The sequence below is a fragment of the Pipra filicauda genome, unplaced genomic scaffold, assembly GCF_003945595.2.
Source record: "Pipra filicauda isolate LSUMZ 115617 unplaced genomic scaffold, ASM394559v2 scaffold147_size4022426_pilon, whole genome shotgun sequence".
Lineage (NCBI taxonomy): Eukaryota > Metazoa > Chordata > Aves > Passeriformes > Pipridae > Pipra > Pipra filicauda.
This window is the reverse complement of record NW_024103962.1, coordinates 3,126,753-3,145,000: the sequence shown is the minus strand read 5'-3', so window position 1 is coordinate 3,145,000 and position 18,248 is coordinate 3,126,753. Positions and strand designations below refer to the sequence as shown.

At 34.7% G+C, this 18,248-nt stretch overlaps 1 protein-coding gene across 3 annotated transcripts in view; it reads right to left on the bottom strand.

Annotated features, from left to right (window-relative positions):
- Nucleotides 1-18,248, bottom strand: part of USH2A (usherin) — a 378,126-nt gene that overhangs the window by 175,476 nt on the left and 184,402 nt on the right. For all 3 annotated transcript variants that reach the window (XR_005562590.1, XM_039378797.1, XM_039378798.1), the window contains exons 33-36: nt 14,104-14,263; nt 13,441-13,612; nt 8,947-9,094; nt 3,754-3,905 (exon numbers count right to left, since the gene is read on the bottom strand). Coding sequence is in view for 2 of the 3 variants with exons in the window: in XM_039378797.1 (XP_039234731.1) it covers nt 3,754-3,905; nt 8,947-9,094; nt 13,441-13,612; nt 14,104-14,263 (632 nt within the window). In the remaining variant the exon portion in view is untranslated. The remainder of the gene's footprint in view (nt 1-3,753; nt 3,906-8,946; nt 9,095-13,440; nt 13,613-14,103; nt 14,264-18,248) is intronic.

Below are 18,248 nucleotides of genomic sequence, written 5' to 3'. Positions count from 1 at the left end.
GACTGAAGTTTGGTGCCATAGTTCATAGAGAAAAATGAGAGATGTAAAATTTTAAGAAAAGGTATTCCTTTCTAAAAAAAAAAGTAACTAACACTTCCAGTGTCCTAATTTTCAGGCAAGTTATTTTCCTTTCATCTGCATTTGTTTGAAGCTGTCTAGTAACTAACCTACTTTAAATAGACCACTGTAAGGAACGGGAAATAAATACTGGAAAAGAATGAAATATCAATTTCTTGAAAACACCATTGCATCTCATGTGGATGAATTATCTCAGCTTAGCCTAAGGAGAGAAGGTGGCAATAGAAGACCACAGAACTTTCTGTTTCTGCATTTAAAAAGACAGCATGCATTTAAACACTGTAGTAAATTACTATAGATATTTGATAGAGAAAAAATATCATTTATGGATATTGCACTTGATTGCTCCATTGAATTAACTTCTAACTTCACCTAATAAATGTAAGTTGCAATAAGTAAATCTTTAAGAGAAAATAAAATACTATATAAGAGCTAAATAATGTACTAAATATAAAAGATTTTCCTATAAATAAATAAACACTTATTCAATATCCTAGAAATTTCGTATTTGAATTTCATAACTTGTAGTAAACATTCAGTTCTATGGGACAAAATAATTTGATAGTACGTTATTTATGGCAACAAGTTTGTTTCTCATACATTATTTATTTGGTGTTTTCTAAGGTATAAGATGCTTTCACACCTTTCTAAGTGCCTCTCAGCTGCAGGTTCATGGGAGTGCTAATAAATGCTATTTTTAATCTGCACACATGCTCTGTCATCAAAATAACCAAATATACTTTCTCTGTCCTTGAAACATGAATGTTTTATTTTTCAGCATGTAAAATTTGGAAAGCTTATTTTTTACAAGTGCCAGACTATATCTTCAATGTGCATCAATATCTCTATATGCGTTTCTATATTCATACACTCTGTTATACTTAAAATAGGTGATAAGTTGCAGTAAAGTCAACAGGATCAAATACATGCCTAAAGATAAACAAATACTCCACAGATTTATTGGATTAGTGCCATTTGATTATTTAGATATTTCAGTCAAAAACATGGAAGAATTTGACTAAACTGTGCTTTCTAAACTAAAATAGTTTCCTATAAAGTGCTGCTAAATGCAGGTACTTCAATCAGAAACATCAGAAACATGAAGAAGAGAACAACTATTTTTTTCTACTGAAGAAGATTAAAGAAAATCTTAAAACAATACGAATTTGTAGCAATCTGTATCCCATCCTAAACAGCCACAACAGCTGTACTATGTCTTCATTTTTTTCTTTATGACCTGCTATACAAACATATGGCACAGAAAACCTGTTTCATATTTATTTTTCTAAACATTAATTTATACTAAATTCTGTGATATTTTCAGATGTGTGTATCAATAACTTAATAAACAAAGACTGTGCTATTGTAAATGTGACACCAAACCATAGGATAGGAATATAGGGCAAATATTGTCATCCATCTAAGTTTTTTTTAAAAGTACTAGAATATGCATAAGATAAAAACCTGAAATCTAAGTTTAATTGCAGTGGGTTGAGATGAGAATTATTCAGTGGGGATCATCTCTGTTTATTTACAAGCGATTTACAAGAGCTAACATATTTCAAAACTAGCAGAATTTCACTTCTCCTGGATTTCTCTAAAGTATCTGTTAGAGGTTACAGTATTTCTTTATAATCCAGGTTATTTTTCTTTTCAGGCAAAAAACCCCAGCTAGAACAGACACAAAAGCAATATCGTGGCTTTAGTAGAAAGATATTAAAATTTAGCTTTTCTTAACTTATATGTTAACAATTTGCATCTCACTTGAAAATAAACCATACTCACAGAAAAAAAAAAAAGTTAAACAAGAACTATCTAACCCAAAAGAAAAGAGTTATTGAAACAGAATAACAGCTAATGTTATTAATCTCATAACTGATTAAGATCTTCAGAGTCATCTTCAGAAATATAAACTGCAGAAATCCTATATTTAGCATAGTCACATAATGTTCATTGATCGATTAGGGCACATTAAAGCACAAGATCAGCAGCAAAAATAGCTGGAAGCATATCAATTTACTGCTGGGAGATGTTTCCCATACTATTTAGAGCAGAGGCAAAACATTAGGTTTCTCTTCTTTTTTTTTTTTCCTTTTTTGTTTTAAGTGTTGGATTTACTCTGTAATTGATATGAAAATCTTTTAAAAAAATCAAATAAAGATCCAGCAGCACTTAGGCAGCACTTAGGTGAGCCTAAATAAAGATGTTGCACTTCAATTCCTGTGATTAGAGATGGATCACTGGCTTTGGAAAACAGTTTGCGTACTGATCATGGGATGCAGATGAGTATCAGCTACAGCAACCCCTACTTTGAATTGTTTCAAAAGTCAAGTTATGAGTCTGTAGTTCAGCGGAGATGTGAAAAAAGGCTAGTAAAAATATGTTTTAAAACCCCAACTACTGCTATTCTGTTCTGCCTTTTTGATGCCTATTTGATAGGACAGTAGTGCTGAAAACACACATATTTCATCTGTATGCAAAGTTTGGTAATGACTTGTCTTAAACATCACTACTAAGACAATGGATTAGGTTATTGCACATCAAATACCTTAAAACAAGGTTTGCTTTTGGGGTCTATGTGAAGTTGTAAAAAATGTACAAGAAAAACTGGCAAAAAGCCATTCAAGCTTTTAAGAGTAAATATCCTTCGAAGTAAGGCAAGCTATAAAATGTTTAATGGTTATAAAGTCTAGTTGTCTTCTACAGATAGAAAACATTACCAGCATTTGAAAGAAAGCAATCTTGTAAATAATATTGGAAATGTGACTAACAAATTATATCATAAAAATAAAACCTAGAAGTTCTTCACAGATACAAAATAGTGATATTATAAATTGTGATGGAAAAAAATGAAAAGAAAACCACAAAACCTCCCAAATCTTTCTCTTTTCTTCTTCCTTTTCTTTTTATTAAAAGTGCACAATTACAGCTTAATTAAACAAATTGTTATCCCGAATAAACAGAGGCTTCTTTCTCAGTTGTGTCTGAAAACAAAACCAAACATAATAGATACTCTTCCAGTTATTCATCAGCTACAGAACTATGAAATCATACCAGATTCATCAGTTCAGCTATATGTCTAAAAACCTTTAATAAAATAAAAAAGCCTCAGAAGGCCTGTTTTTCACATGTCAAATTTAATATTCCTGTATTCTCAAATCCTGAAAAAATGTGATGTTGTACAAGACTGTTAAAATATATCCAGTATAATATTTTGATCACATACTTGCATTCAAAGGATTTATGAATGACCATATTTTCCTTGCTCCTGTTGCCACTTCTGGCTTCTGTGATTCTCAAATTAACTTTAGTCCTTTCAGTCAGGCAGCTAGAAATTTGCTCATTACTGGAACAGTAACTCTTTCTTTATATACATCCTTATAAATCTGGTTAAAGCACATCTGCACCTTTCAAACATATTAACTCTATTTAATTTCAATAATGTGTGTTTCAGCCTCAGTTTTTGTCTTTCTTCACAGTACCTATGTTCTACTTTGGAATGGTGCCTAACAATGACCTATTGAATCTTTAGCAGCACTTAAACAGGATTTTTTTTAAATGTCACATTTTGCCAGATGGGTTAGTACTGCCCAGAGTGAATCATCACCATTTATTCTGATATTCACTGTCATCTGACATTTATTACACTCCCAGAATGTAAATTAAGATACTCACCAATGGACCCAAAGCACAACCTTTTGCAGTACATGCCTGGACTCTGAAGGAATGCAGGCTCCAAGGAGCAAGTCCATAAGCATAACAACTTCGCTGTGATGAATTTTGCAGCAGAACACCATCCATATACAATCCATAGCTAGTAATAATACCTATAAAACAATGTGATAGCATTCAATATCTAAAACGCTACAGAATTTAGAAGAAAACTAATGCTATAGACATCAAGGTGATAGTAGTTGCAGCATTTCAAACCGTTTACAGTTGAGCACATAATGTTTTGAGTGTGACTCTGCACACAAAACTCAGAAGAAACACTTCCATCTTTAACTGTTGAAAACCTCACAAGTGGATTGCATCTTTTAAAACAATTACACTATTCCAAAGATAACCCTTTAACAAACTTGTTTCTGGACAGCAGCCAAATCACCTCAGAATCAGGAAAACTGAGGCAATTCTGGTTCACAGCCTCTGCATATGGCTATTGAAACTTCTTCATATGCATATGGCTATTGAAACAAGAAAGACAGACAACTATCCCACATCTTAACAGCTTTAGACTTAGAAAAAATCTACAATATAATTGAAATGTGGAAGGACAACTCAAGGCAGTGGTATAGCTACAATAAATCAGCAACGAATAATTTTGTCACATAAAATACCTTACTGGTGCTCATTCTTGATGATAGTTATTTCAGAAAACATATTTGCAAACTGAAAACAAACATTGGCAAGACTTTTAGACAGGAAAGAATGGTCCTTCCTGTATAATTGGCTAATACCAACTCAAAAACTGAAGGTGATTGTTTACATAATTTATAAGGAATTCTAAAATTCTGTTCTTCCAAAGGTGTATATTAGGATAGATTGCATGAATCCCGTACAGACCATACATATAGTGTTTTGAATTTAATGAACTAAAGACAGAATTTTATGGATTTAGACTTTGGAAGTTGCACTTGCAAAGGAGTCCTTTTTCTCAGACCTATTCTTCCATCTTTCTCATTTATGAATATTCTCCCTTTTTAAAAGCTATTTCAACGTGAACTCTTAAAGCGAATAAATGCAAACTTATAGGAGTCATTTGAAGGGAGTTTAGTTCAGAGGATGCCTTCCAATCTTTACATTAAAAAAAACAATTTCATATTGTAAAAATATAGCTCAGCTCACTGTTTCTTCCCTTAAAACTGAATTTTTTTGAATCTACATTAAGGAAGATTTGGTTTGAAATTGAGAAAAGATTTTCCTCTCTACTAAATGGAGAAATGCATCGTAAATAAAAGTGTACACACAACTATTTCAGCTGAGCTTTGAAGAGTTCTACTTCAAAAGATTTATATCCTAAACCAATGCAGAGCTGAGTATGGTGAAGTGATTCACAGACTTCTCAATTCTTTTCTCTTCTAGAAAAGTAAGAGGCTAAACAGACAGCAGAGATGTGTGGGAGGAAGTCCTGGTAAATCTCACACCATCAATCCTACCACATTTGACAGGCTTCCTAAAGGAAAAATCCGTTGTGGTTCTATGTCTAGTTGCTTGTAAAGCAAGAGCATTAATGGTTGATATTTGCCCTACATTAAATAAACTAATTTTATATAGATACACATAAAAATATTTTATTTATCTCAGAGTAAACATGTGAATGCTGCCATTAATGATGTCTTTCACACAGGAAAAACTCCAAACACTGAGATACTCTAACCACCTATACCAGTAGAACCAACCCTTTTAAAGTATCATAGAATAGAACTGACTTAGAAGGGACCCACAAGGATCATTGAAGTCCAACTCCTGGCCCTGCACAGGACAACCCCAAAAATCATTCTAAGTGCATGAGAGCATTGTCCAAACACTTCTTGAACTCTCCCAGGCTTGGTGCAGTGACAACTTCCCTGCGGACCCTGTTTCAGGGCCCAACCACCCTCTGGGTGAGGAACCTTTTCCTAATATCCAACCTAAACCTCCCCTAAACTCCATGCCATTCCCTCAGGTCCTATCGCTGATCATCAGAGGGTCCTATCACTGATCAATGCCTGACAAATCATTATAACCATTATTAATTCCTTTGATACTTATGGTAACAGCATGAATCAGAATGAGATCATTTGGTATTAATGTAGGTGTCATATGTACCTCTGTGGTATCCCCACTGTAACTCAGTATTGATTCAAAGCTTGACTCCCCTCTTTGTGCTATCTTTATGAAGAAGACATATAGCCTTTAATCCTATTTGCCACCTTTGGCCTCAAGGGTAGCATACTAATTCTCCTTAAGTTTTTCTAAATCATGGCAAGCAGTTGGACTCCACGTATATCATGAGAGCCTAGTAAAGTTTGTACTGTCCAAGCCCCAGTCAGCCTACACACCCATTCAAAGCTGATAAGCTTTCTCAGCCCACGGAAATAAACAGTAACATCTGTCATGTAGTAGCAGAAGAAAGGAAGGGAGAGAGAAAGGAATGGCCCCAGAGATCTAGAACTTCTGACTATAAGAATGCACCAGTAGAAGGCTGAAGTAAGGAAATTTAAGGGAAAGTGCCTTCCACTGGTCTTTCTCATATTTCAGTCTTCTCAACTACGGTATTTTTCAGACCCTTACACAGTTTTAAAACACTGACACAGAGAGCGATTATAAATGACGTGACCACTAGGCAGCCCAAAAGATGTGCTGAGAATGAACAAAACAAAGTCACAGAACAGTGCAAGTTTTCCTGATCAAGCATTTGCTCAGTGAAAAGTTTTAGAGCTTGCTTATCGTTGGCTGAATTTTAATTCTTTTTATAAAATGAGGAAAAGGATGGAAATAGAAAACTGGAGAATGGGAATGTACACTAATACATATATCATAGAACCAGAGAATCACTTAGGTTGGAAAGAACTTCTAAAATCATGGAGTCCTACTGTTAACCCAGCACTGCCAAGCTCTCCACTAAACCATGTCCCAAAGTGCCACATCTATACATCTTTTAAATACCTTCAGGGACAGTGCCTCAACTACTTCCCTGGGCAGTCTGTTCCAATGCTTGACAACCTTTTCTGTTAAGATATTTTTCCTAAAATCCAATCTAAACCTCCCTGGTACAACTTGAGGCCATTCCTTCTTGTCCTATCACTTTTTATCTGGGAGAAGAGACCAATCCCCACCTCGCTCCAACTTCCTTTCAGGCAGTTGTAGAGAGCAATAAGAATACTCCCTCTGAGCATTCTTTTCTCCAGGTTAAACACTCCCAGCTTCCTTAGCTGCTCATCATAAGGCCTGTGCTTCAGCACCCTCACTAGCTTTGCTGCCCTTCTCTGGACATGCTCCAGCATCTCAATTTCTTTCTTGTAATGAGGGGCACAGAACTAATCACAGGATTTGAGATGCAGCCTCACCAGTGCCAAGTACAGGAGGATAATCCCTTCCCTAGTCCTGCTGGCCACATTATTTCTGATATAGGCCAGGATGTCATTGGTCTTCTTGGCCACCTGGGCACACTGCTGGCTCATGTTCAGGTGTCAATCAGGTCCTTTTTCTCTGGGCAGCTTTCCAGCAACATTGCCCCAAACCTGTAGTGCTGCATGAGGTTGTTGTGACCCAAATGCAAGACCAGGCACTTGGTCCTGTTGAACCTCGTACCACTGGCCTCGGCCCATCAATCCAGCCTGTCCAGATCCCTCTGCAGGGCCTTCCTACCCTTCAGCAGACCAACACCCCTGCCCAACTTGGTGAGGTCTGCAAACTTGCTGAGGGTGCTCTAACACACTCAGTTGTTTCCAAACAAGCTGTTCGCCATATTTAAAAGAAGAGCCAAGCTGTACATAGCAAATGGTGCATTAACAAGATACAACATCCAAATTTAGCCATGGATCCCAACTTTTAGTTGTTTTAAAGGAAGTTGGTGGAAATTTAATTATTAAACTATAGGTCTTTATCTTGTGCTGTTGATATGCATATATATATATATATTTATACTTATTTGATTAGTTAAACCATTCTCTAACTATTTGGATTTTTTTTCCACAATGCAAGGATAACAGGATCAGGTCCTGAGATGAACTACAAAATATGCCTATTTTAGTGAAAATTATTTAGACTTTATCCACTAAGTCACATACATGACCTTCCTACCCTATTTCCTCCCTTCCCATCCAGTACCCCTCCCCATTCTCCTGCCTCTTTGCCTTTGCCACATATGCTGATGGGATTTTAGAAACAGGGTTAGGGAGTTTCTAAGGGGCTAGGAGGCAAAATCTTCCACAACAACTTCCAATGAATGAAACATAAATTATCAAATACATTATTTAACACATTACATACTGTGATTTTTTTTTTCTAAAATTATTGTAAGAGCTCACAGAATATTATGTATGTGTAGCTTTACAATCACCAGTTTTGTGGAAATCATTTAGAGTGTGTTAAGGGAAATTTTACAAGTAGGATGTGCTCTAGTACAATTGAAAGCAGGAAAAAACTTGCAGGACAAAAATGAAATTCATGTAAAACCACTGGGAGAAACGATATATATCAATATGATAAGCCAATGAAGAAAAGTATTTCTAATACTTTAGTGATTTCAAGAAAAGTATTTCTAATACTTTAGTGATTTCTACATTGCATTGTCTGCAGTGATTTAAACTGTTACATGCATGATAATAAAATCAGAGTGAATTCCAAGGTGAACGATACTGTGCAATCTCATTAGAAATGTAAAATTTGTCCAAAAGTTTTACGGATGGATATTTCATGATGGAAAACATTTCTAAACAAAAGAAAGCATATTGTTTAACTTTCACAGCCATGGAAATGATGACTACACAGAACACAAATCTAATTATTATTACATATCAATTAACATCAAATAAATTAATCAATTAATGTAAAAGAAATTAATGTTTTATTGGAGGGTGAAATTAACATCCTAGACTGATATTCTCCAGGAATGCCTATTCCTCAGCTCAGTTGTCCTGGAAAACATTAAACAATGAGATGCAGTACACAAGAACTATCAAAAGGGAGCACTTTTGAGCCACTGAAACAGCACGATAGGCTGAAAACCACAATCTCCCAGCTGCAGACAATGATACTATCTCAGGTATTTTATGTGCTAAAATGATCATTAAAAATTAAGCACCACATATAAGCTGCCATTTAGAATATTAATTTACCTTTACTAATCATCTTTTTAACTTGAGGCTAAAAGAGTTCACTTACCATTCGGATACTCAGGCTTAGTCCATGAGATGTTGAAGGAGTCAGATGAATATGACTGGGCTTTTGGAGCAGGAACACCTTCTGGTGTACTCTCATCTGTTATAGCTGTGCTAGCATCGCTTATGGAACATCCACCTCCCGTGCAAGCCTTAAAATATTAATCAAAACAAATAAACATATTCCAGTGTAGTATCAATAATTTTAGCAATTTTTCTGTTGCTAAAGTTTTATTGCTCTTACATATCGAAACTTAGTAAGTCTATCATTTTCATAAAAGATACTTTTCTTAGCATAGATTTTTTTTCTTCTTTTAAATAACACAAAGATGTAATATAACTCACAATACTTTGGTTTTAGGTATAATATAGCTTAAATATTGTACTATTTGACTTGCAGCATTTTCCATTTAAATGTGACTCATAAATAATCGGATTTCCACTGCTTTTGCAGCCACAGTTAAAGATAACTTTAGTGCAATATATATTATTTACAGTACAAAACTCTCCAGTAAATGACTGAAAAGCTCTCACAAGTTCCAGACACAGAATATACTGACCAACTTGCGAGGCACTTAAAAATTGCAAGGCCATTCAGAGAGTGCCGCACTTCACAATAGCAGATGAAGATTAAAATAGTGAAAAAATTCTCTCACTCTATTATAAACCAGTATGTACCAGTTATTATTACATGTTGATGGAAAATAAAGTAAAATAATTTGTATTTCAGTTACCAGAGAACAAATTATTAACCACATTATTTTTGTATTTCACTCAATTATGAAATAATACAATATGCAAGGACATGTGCATATCACCCCATAAAGCTTTTAAAGTTTTACATGCACACAGCTATGGTCTTTACATGTGCTGGTTTGCCAATTACTTGCACTAGCAATAACTGTACTGGATTTAAAGATTTTTGTGTTAGTTTACTATTTATTTTTGTTTTACTATTTAACAGTAAAATAAATCAAAACTTGAATTTGACAAAGATTCAGATTCAGACATAGAGACATATTTGGACATAAATAACATTTATGGGACCACCTGTGTTTTCCAGAGTTGCTCATGTGCTGAAGTGGACAAGTAGCCCGCTGTGGATCATCAGCACACAAAGGAAAAATAACCTTGCTGACCAGATCTCCAGAAAAAAAATGTTTCTCTTAATCTAGTATATTTTATTTGAAAGGATTGCCTTCAACTTCCCATTTCCCATTGTGTTTCAAATCAGAGAGCAGTCAACATATTTCCTACCTCCTCCAAGAGTTTGTACTGACACCATGGGTAAAAATAAGTACTGTTTGTAAATGAGGAACTATTTTATACACAAAGTTTATTTGGATTTCACTGGAAATTGCACTCACAACATAACTAAGGAATGACTCCCTGTGTTCAGTCTGAACTACCGAATAAAGACGAAAGAAGGAAACCTCAATTTTGGGAATATCAAAAAAATGGCCTTTATTTTAAAGATGATAGTTTAAAAAAAACCAAAACAAAAAACAAAACAAAACAAAAAACCAAACAAACAAAAAACAACAACAAAACAAAACACAAACCCCAAAAAATAGAGTCAGCTTAGAGGGATGCTGAGGTAACTATTAGCATTTTGATAAGGAAATATTTAATAAAATTATTCTTCCAGTAAAGGTAGAGTAATCTTTGAATTATTTCCCTTCTACTGGCTTATGAAGAAGCCAAAAAGGCCAGTTCTGGAAGGCCTCTTCCTTGTACATTCCTTACTGCCTTGCTAAGTTCCACCAGGTCTACTTCAGCAGTGGAGGGCTTTTTCTTTTAAGGGCTTGGTAACAGCAGCCTTCCCATTCATTTATTTCTTGAATGTCATGGAGTTCAATTTTTGTATCCTGAAATTTGCTGGGACATGAAGTTTATGGTTCTTCTGCTTTGTAAACAGGTGGATTTTGGATCAGTGTATCCAAAAGGACTGGACATCATTGGGACTCTGGCAATCACATCCAGTGATGCTCAAAGCCACGAAATTCTACACCTAGATCAAGTCCCATTGTGTCATTCTGAACTTCACTGAGATACAGATTTCAGGTAAAATTTGCCAAAATACCAAAGCAACTAGGCAGGCAAAGGACAAACAAACCACCTAAAATGACATCATACAACGATGCTCCACGTGGCACCTGAGCTAGCTTACCCACACAACACAGTCCTGAGGAGATATCAGCTTAACAGGGTAATCACTAAAGCACTCAAGTCATACAAATGCATGTGACACCTTGGCTACTAAAGGTAGCCTTTCAGCTTTCCATTTGCTTTCAGACTGGCTTGGCTCACACCCATCCAACAAAAACAAGTTCCTTTGCACTAGTCCATGAAGACATGACCTTAAGTCTCCTTGGCTGACTTTTGGAAAGAAGCATTAGATTTGCTTACAAAAGCTGTTACACTCATTTATGAATACAATTGCTAAATAATAAATGGCAGTAATCAATTCTGAAAGCTGGTAACAGCATACAAAGACAAACATTTTGTTAACTTTATTTAATGAACTTATATTAACCTGTCATACAGAAGTTAGAGCCAGCAGCCTGTGAGGTGTTGATGAGGCTCCTGATTCCCGCGTTCAATATGCAACTTTTGATAATTCAATTTCCCACATAAACCAAAACCAGTTTTTGAACGGATGCAAAACAAAATTAATATTACCTATGAAAAAAGGAAAGGATTCTAGCTGATAGAAACATTTTGTGCTAACAAAAAAAAGGAATCATTTAGTTAAGTAGCCATTGATGACTGTTGCTATTTTTTATTTTTAATTTAAAATTTTTATTGAATTTCAGTTAACTTATATATGAAATACTAAATATTTCAATTTTTTTTCAGCTATGTATGCTTGATTTGGATTTTGGGTGTTTGGTTTTTGATGGTGGTTTTTTGCTTGTTTTTTTTTCCTTTCATAAAGTATACAAGTAACATTTGGCCATGTTTAAGCTTCATAACTTGCAAAACTGTAATATTACATTTTTCTCAAACTAGTCTAACAAGTTCTATATACAATAGATCCAAATGTTTTAAAAAAGCTATCACATCACAAAGATATTGGCCTTTTCATGAGGTTTTGGACTCATCATTTTCAAACCTGCAAGGACATTTAGATCTTCTAACCCGTCTATCAGAGGTCATTGCATTTTATCCAAGTAAACCTGGTTATCTTTGTCACTAAAAGAAATTATCTTTTCTTACTTTCTGGTTACAACTGATTAAATGCAAATACTAAGGGAAAAAAAAAAAAAGAAGAAATGAGAAATAAAATATAGAGATCAAAGATTCCTAAAAATTTATTCAGTAACTTCTAGGAAAGCTATGGACATTGATGAAGCAAAAACAATGTCCACACAACACTTCCTCCCATATCCCAAGGCAGAGGCACCAAAAGAAGCAGTTCCAGTTGCTCTCCAGATTATAGCTGTTAATTCTTCCATGAGCCTCTCTCCTTGTGCCCCCATGCACAGAAGCTGGGCACTAGCAGAGAAGAGCTGTGGCACAGTGAAGGACAGCACAAATTCTTTTGATAATTCTCCTTTTTTATAAAGGCATAAAATGCTTGTTGAAGTACTGCCTTAGTTTTGGACATGGTGCTATTTTATATGCTCTACAATTTGCTATGCTGAAATATCTAGGCACAAATGAATTAATTTCAGCATGAATCTAAGCTTTAATTAGACTGAATATTCTTGTTTTTTCAGGTTCAAGTCAGATCCTTATCATTACCTGAAGGTAGTTTATTTTTTGTGGTATAATATTTAGAACATTCAAGAGCATGTTAAGAAAAAATGAATGCATATCCAGTCTACATAAATGTAAATTTATTCATAATCAAGAGCAGAATATTTTTCTATGGCATTTATCAAAGCAAATATCCTTATATAGGTATTGTTATAAAATGAAGTGTGCCTAAACAAGAGACAATCCCCTGCTTTTATTCACATATTTTCAGGTTTGCTATTGAGCTGAAGCTGTTCTATTTCATCACAAAATAAAACCAATGATAATGAAACGCAAAGAAAACACTAATGTCTCTTAAAATGTTTTGAATAAACAAAAAGCTACTTCACACTGAACTCTTCCTCTCTGCTATTTCCTTCTATATACAGATTTTATGAAGAACAAAATAACATTGCACAAAATATGAAAGGTTAATATTTTTAAATACATTCAATGTTTTCTTGTAAGTTGGGTCCAGGAGATATTTTTAAAGCATTTTATATATTTCTAGTCAATTATTTATTAGTTATCATCCAACTTATCCTTGAAGAAAACCTGTATTAAAATTACATGCATAGTTTTGAGGGCCTGTTTTGAAACAAAAAACCTACTTTTGTTCAGGATGGCTCATCCACCTTAGCTTCAGAAAGAAGAGGTTAAACAAAGTGGACACATGAACCATTAAATATTAAGATGCTAACAAAATCACAATCATTTTCACCATTTTATACCTCTACTACACATCTTTAAAACTTACAGCTAGTTTTATGAGGTATTCAGTACCCGGGGAAAGCTGCGGAATAGTAAAATCCAGAAAAGGTTCTGTGCTGTTATAGATTACATTCCACTTTGTAAAATTCTGCTCATTGTTGGCAATATAAATTATATAGCGATCTAGGATTCCATTTACTTCTACTGGTTCTTTCCATCTGCAAATAAAAGCAAAATGTGATTAAGACCAGTCCAAATAAAGATTTAGACCATACTGAAAAAGGTAAGGCTTTGTTTAGGTGACTTTGCATGGCTGTGTTTTCAAATTCTCAAAATAAATCCCTCAACCATAAAAATAAATCTAAGCCATACCTTTAATGCTGTATTTGCACTCAATAGATAAATGATTACAGTAACACACAAAGCAAGGGCTACAAACGGGCATATCACCAGAACACTTCCTGCACTGAAGTTTGCAGAGTCTATGCCCATATGTAGGTTATACTGATTGCGTAAAGACAAAATGGAAATTAAGTTGGCAAGTGATAATCAGAAGGTTCACAGAACCACTAAACTAATCACTTCTATGCATTTAATCATAATAAATTTAATTTTATGTCACAAACTCTTCCCCTGATTGAACTCACTGGAATTCTTGAATAAACTGATGCACTATTGTGTTGTCAGGAAAGAAGAAATCCTTACTTACTGTACGTATATCGTTCTAGAATCCAAAGCCGTCAGGATCGGGGCATCTACATGAGATGGTGGCAGCTGTGCTGTAAACAAGGTGACCTGGGAACTGTTTGTACAGCCAGCAAGCGTGCAGGCAGTGAGCAGAAACTGGTATGGCGTAAAAACTGCTAAATCTAGGACAAAAAATAATATGAATTTACTTTGTATACTAATTTTACCTTGTTTTTCTTTTTTTCGGACAGTAGTGTGTGTCAGAGAGATTTTAGGCATCAGCAGTAGTGAATTCAGAAAATCAAGAGGAAGGGCAACCTGTATCTCAAATGCTTCAGGTTTGTCCCAGAGGAGTGAATAGGTACTGGTTCTTTAATAGCAAATAAATGCAAATTTTGACTCCTAATAGATCTGTGGGGTGTGCTTTGGTTGAGGTGACTCCATTGTACACCATTTACACTAGAATGTATATCACCCAAACAAAAAAACCCCCAAAACGTGTTAGCTTCTTAGATGCTACAAACTACATCAATTCACTAGAGTGGCAAATGAACACCTTCAAGCTGATTAAATCAAATCAAATTAATGAGAAAAACAAGTGCAGATTCATTAACACAGCTGGATTATATTTTTTTTTTAATGTGCTGTATGATACATGAATGTCAAGCATCGATACATACAATGATTCATGCCACACAAATTTCACTATAAGCATGAACACAAAGGAAGCTCCTTGTTGCCACCACTCATACTGGTCTGTTCTCTCTTTGCCTGTTCGTCTTCAGCTGTACAAACACCAAACAACTGTAAAATATATTTCAGTAAAGACAACCTGTCTAATGCTATAGCAAAAAAACTGTTCAATGTTTATTTATTATGAAGCTATCCTGAGTTTCAATTACTGCAGAAAATGGTGAACAAAATGTAACATTTTTGCTACTCTAAAAGATCTTTAGCATCATATACACTTCCCTATACTAATAAAGGAACATTTGACAGAAAAATTATTGTATGACAGTAATACAGACCTAATTTTCGAATATTTTTCATTTTTTTTATTAAAATACAAATCACATACTTTAATAAGCAAATCCTTTAAAAAGGAATTTACAACTGAGGTTTTGGCAACAGTATAAGATATACAAGTAAAATGCTTATGCTACAGACATATTTTTCAGTATGCCAGAAAAATTCTGGGTTTTTGCAAGACATAACAAATGGTAGTGTCTTCAGAGCCAGGTAGTAGCAAACTGTAATTTTGTATAAAAATATTTGTGAGCACAAATTCAAAAACTGCAATTGAATAACAAACACATCATCAAAGCAGAGATGTTGTAGACCCAACTTCTCTCCCATTAGTTTTCACCTCATATAATGACTCCAGTCCCTGCTGCAACAGAATTTCTTCTGATTTGCTCCATTCTGTGTGAGGAGAGAATGAACTTGTGCATTTGTATTGAAAATACCGTATCACTCAGTGGTATCGTTCTATGGAGCACATGGCAAAGTGTGAGTTAAAAAAAAATGCTGTAGCTAAAAAAATCATCAATTGAATGCCTGTAACACAGCGACATGTTTAATCAACATAATGGGACTGATTCTACCAGGGTTAAGCAGTGCTTATGTCTGTGAGAGGGGGAAAGCACACTCCAGAGCAGGTGCTCAAGCTGGCTCAGCAAGCAGGGAAAGTAAACTCCACATACTGCACCGACTGTATTGCCTTCATTAGTGTACAGCTTCCTGGACCCTTTATTCCTTGCAGCTACCATCAGAGAAGCCAGAAAAAGTAGAGATGGAGCTGAAAGTCTGTGACATAGGTATCAGATACTTCATGTTGTGGGTGTGCAAACAAGTGACCAGAAGGATTTTACTTTTAGCAATCCTAAAACAAACAGTTGAAACCAATTCATGGTACCTATTTAATTGCTAACCTTGTAAACAGTGAATATGCATTCTTCTCTCTAAGCTGAAACTGTACCAGGGGGCTTCACTTAGCAGAGTGAACACAAGAGAAAGCAAAGAGAAAAAGTGGATGTCTCCTTTTCTATTTCTTTGAGGTGGATAACTCTTTTCCTTGTTGGTGAGGGTTATTTTCCTCTCCTTTAAGGAAAATTCCACATCTAGAACTACTATTTTTTAAAAAGGTAGCTTAATGCACACTGTAGTTGATGGAACTACTTGAAGACATAAGAGTTTCTGGAAATACCTAGTGTAATTTGAAGAGGGGAGAACTTCATCAGGGATTAAGAGAATGAAATGTGGAAACATTTTTCATTTCCCTCCCTGAAGAAAACAATTGACTATAAGTTACTATGTGTATCTGTCAGTCCCTGGAATGGATAAAGCAAAAAAGACAAGACAGGTAAACATGTAGAGTTTAAAAAAAAACAAGAATAACAAGAAAAGGAAGCACAGCACATATGAGCAGTGACACCCTTTTGAATCAACTGATAAATGCACCGAGAGGGAAGGGAAAGACAGGAGACTAAAAAAAAAAAAAAGAGTCAAAATATAAAATATGGGAAAAAAGCAACATGTCAACAAGACCAAAGAAAATTGTTATTCCTCATCTTGATTCAATAACACTGAAGTATTTTGTCTACTAAATGCCAAATAGAAAGTTTCAATGGAATCTCAAAGATTAGGTGGGAAAAGGCTAAAAAGAAACATTATGTTTGTGGAAGCAGGAGTAGAAAACAAAGAAATTAGAGTCTCAGCAATGCCACTCAAAGCATGAGCTTTGCCACCATTAAAATCTCTCCACATACTTCAGCAAGGTTTGGATGAACCAACAAATAAGTGTAGGCAGTATTTCTAAAAGGTTAGAACCAGAAACTGACAAACTGAACAATAAAATCATATTACATTGTAATCAATACAATTATTTGTCACAATCTGATATGGCAGATATTTTCCTATTTAAAGTTCAATGTGTTTCATAATGGATCACTGGATTCAAACAACTACAGATACAAACATGAATATGAAGGAGGAGGGAGGAGGTTCTTAAAACTACAAAGCCACTGTTTGTCAAGGTCCTCTAGCAATAATGCTTTCCATTTGCTTGATTGCATGATTTGCATAAGATCAAATGTAGGCAACTGTGGACATGAAAAGCAGATCGCTCTCAAACTCATTAGAAATGGATCCACGAGTATTATGTGGAAATGCGTTACAAGAAAATGCACCCCAATGCATGGAAAACTCAGTGATTAATGTCAAACAAACTATAATTTACAATATAGAGCATGAATTATATGTTATTTTACAACTGATTCCATGCTGTTGGTTGGAAGGATTTTATTGATCTTAATTTACAAAATGAGCCCAATAAGGACACAATTATTTCTTTTAAACTTACAGCAAAAAACTGAAATATTTTTTCTTACAAATTTTCTTGATCAGGCTATATTCCCATCTATTCCACAATTCCAGTTCCTTCAGTTACTTTAAAATAAGATCAAATGTTTCTTATTTCAATATTCCAATAACTACTATCTGAAACCACTTAATTCTTACCAAAACAAAGCTAAACTTAAAAATTATAGAAGTTCACTGAGGAAAAAAAAAACAATTCAGGATTTGGTCTTGTTTTCATTTCTAGACTCAGAAGGGCAAAAGCACCAAAGGACAAAGAAAAAAGACACTTTCTTAGGAGTAAAGGATTCCCTCAAATCATCCTATTAAAGTAGTAGGTAGACAGAAAAATAATTCTGCATTTTTGTGTCAAAAACAGAACAAAGGAAAAAAACTAAAGTAAAATCCTGCTTTTCCCAAAGAAAAAGGTAGCACAGAGGGAGAGGAAGGATCAACCTGCCTTTTCATCTCTTTGACCTCAGAGGCAATACACATAAACTAAATTATTTTCTAACTCACATGTCAGCAGGAGAATTGTTAACTATAGTTATCATTAAAATCAATATTTGCATACCACTACATTTATTACATATATGATGTGGAACTTCCCACACTAACCAACTATAGTAGTTGGTATCTACCTAGTTGCTAATAATCATCAGCATAGGTCCTGATAGAACAATCAATGCATGAGACAGAAAGAATAAAGAATGACCCTCTTTGCGTGGTCAATAAGAACACTCACTTTGCTTTGATCAAATTTAATGGGTAGTCATTGAAAGATAATATGCAACACTACAGTGCTACTTT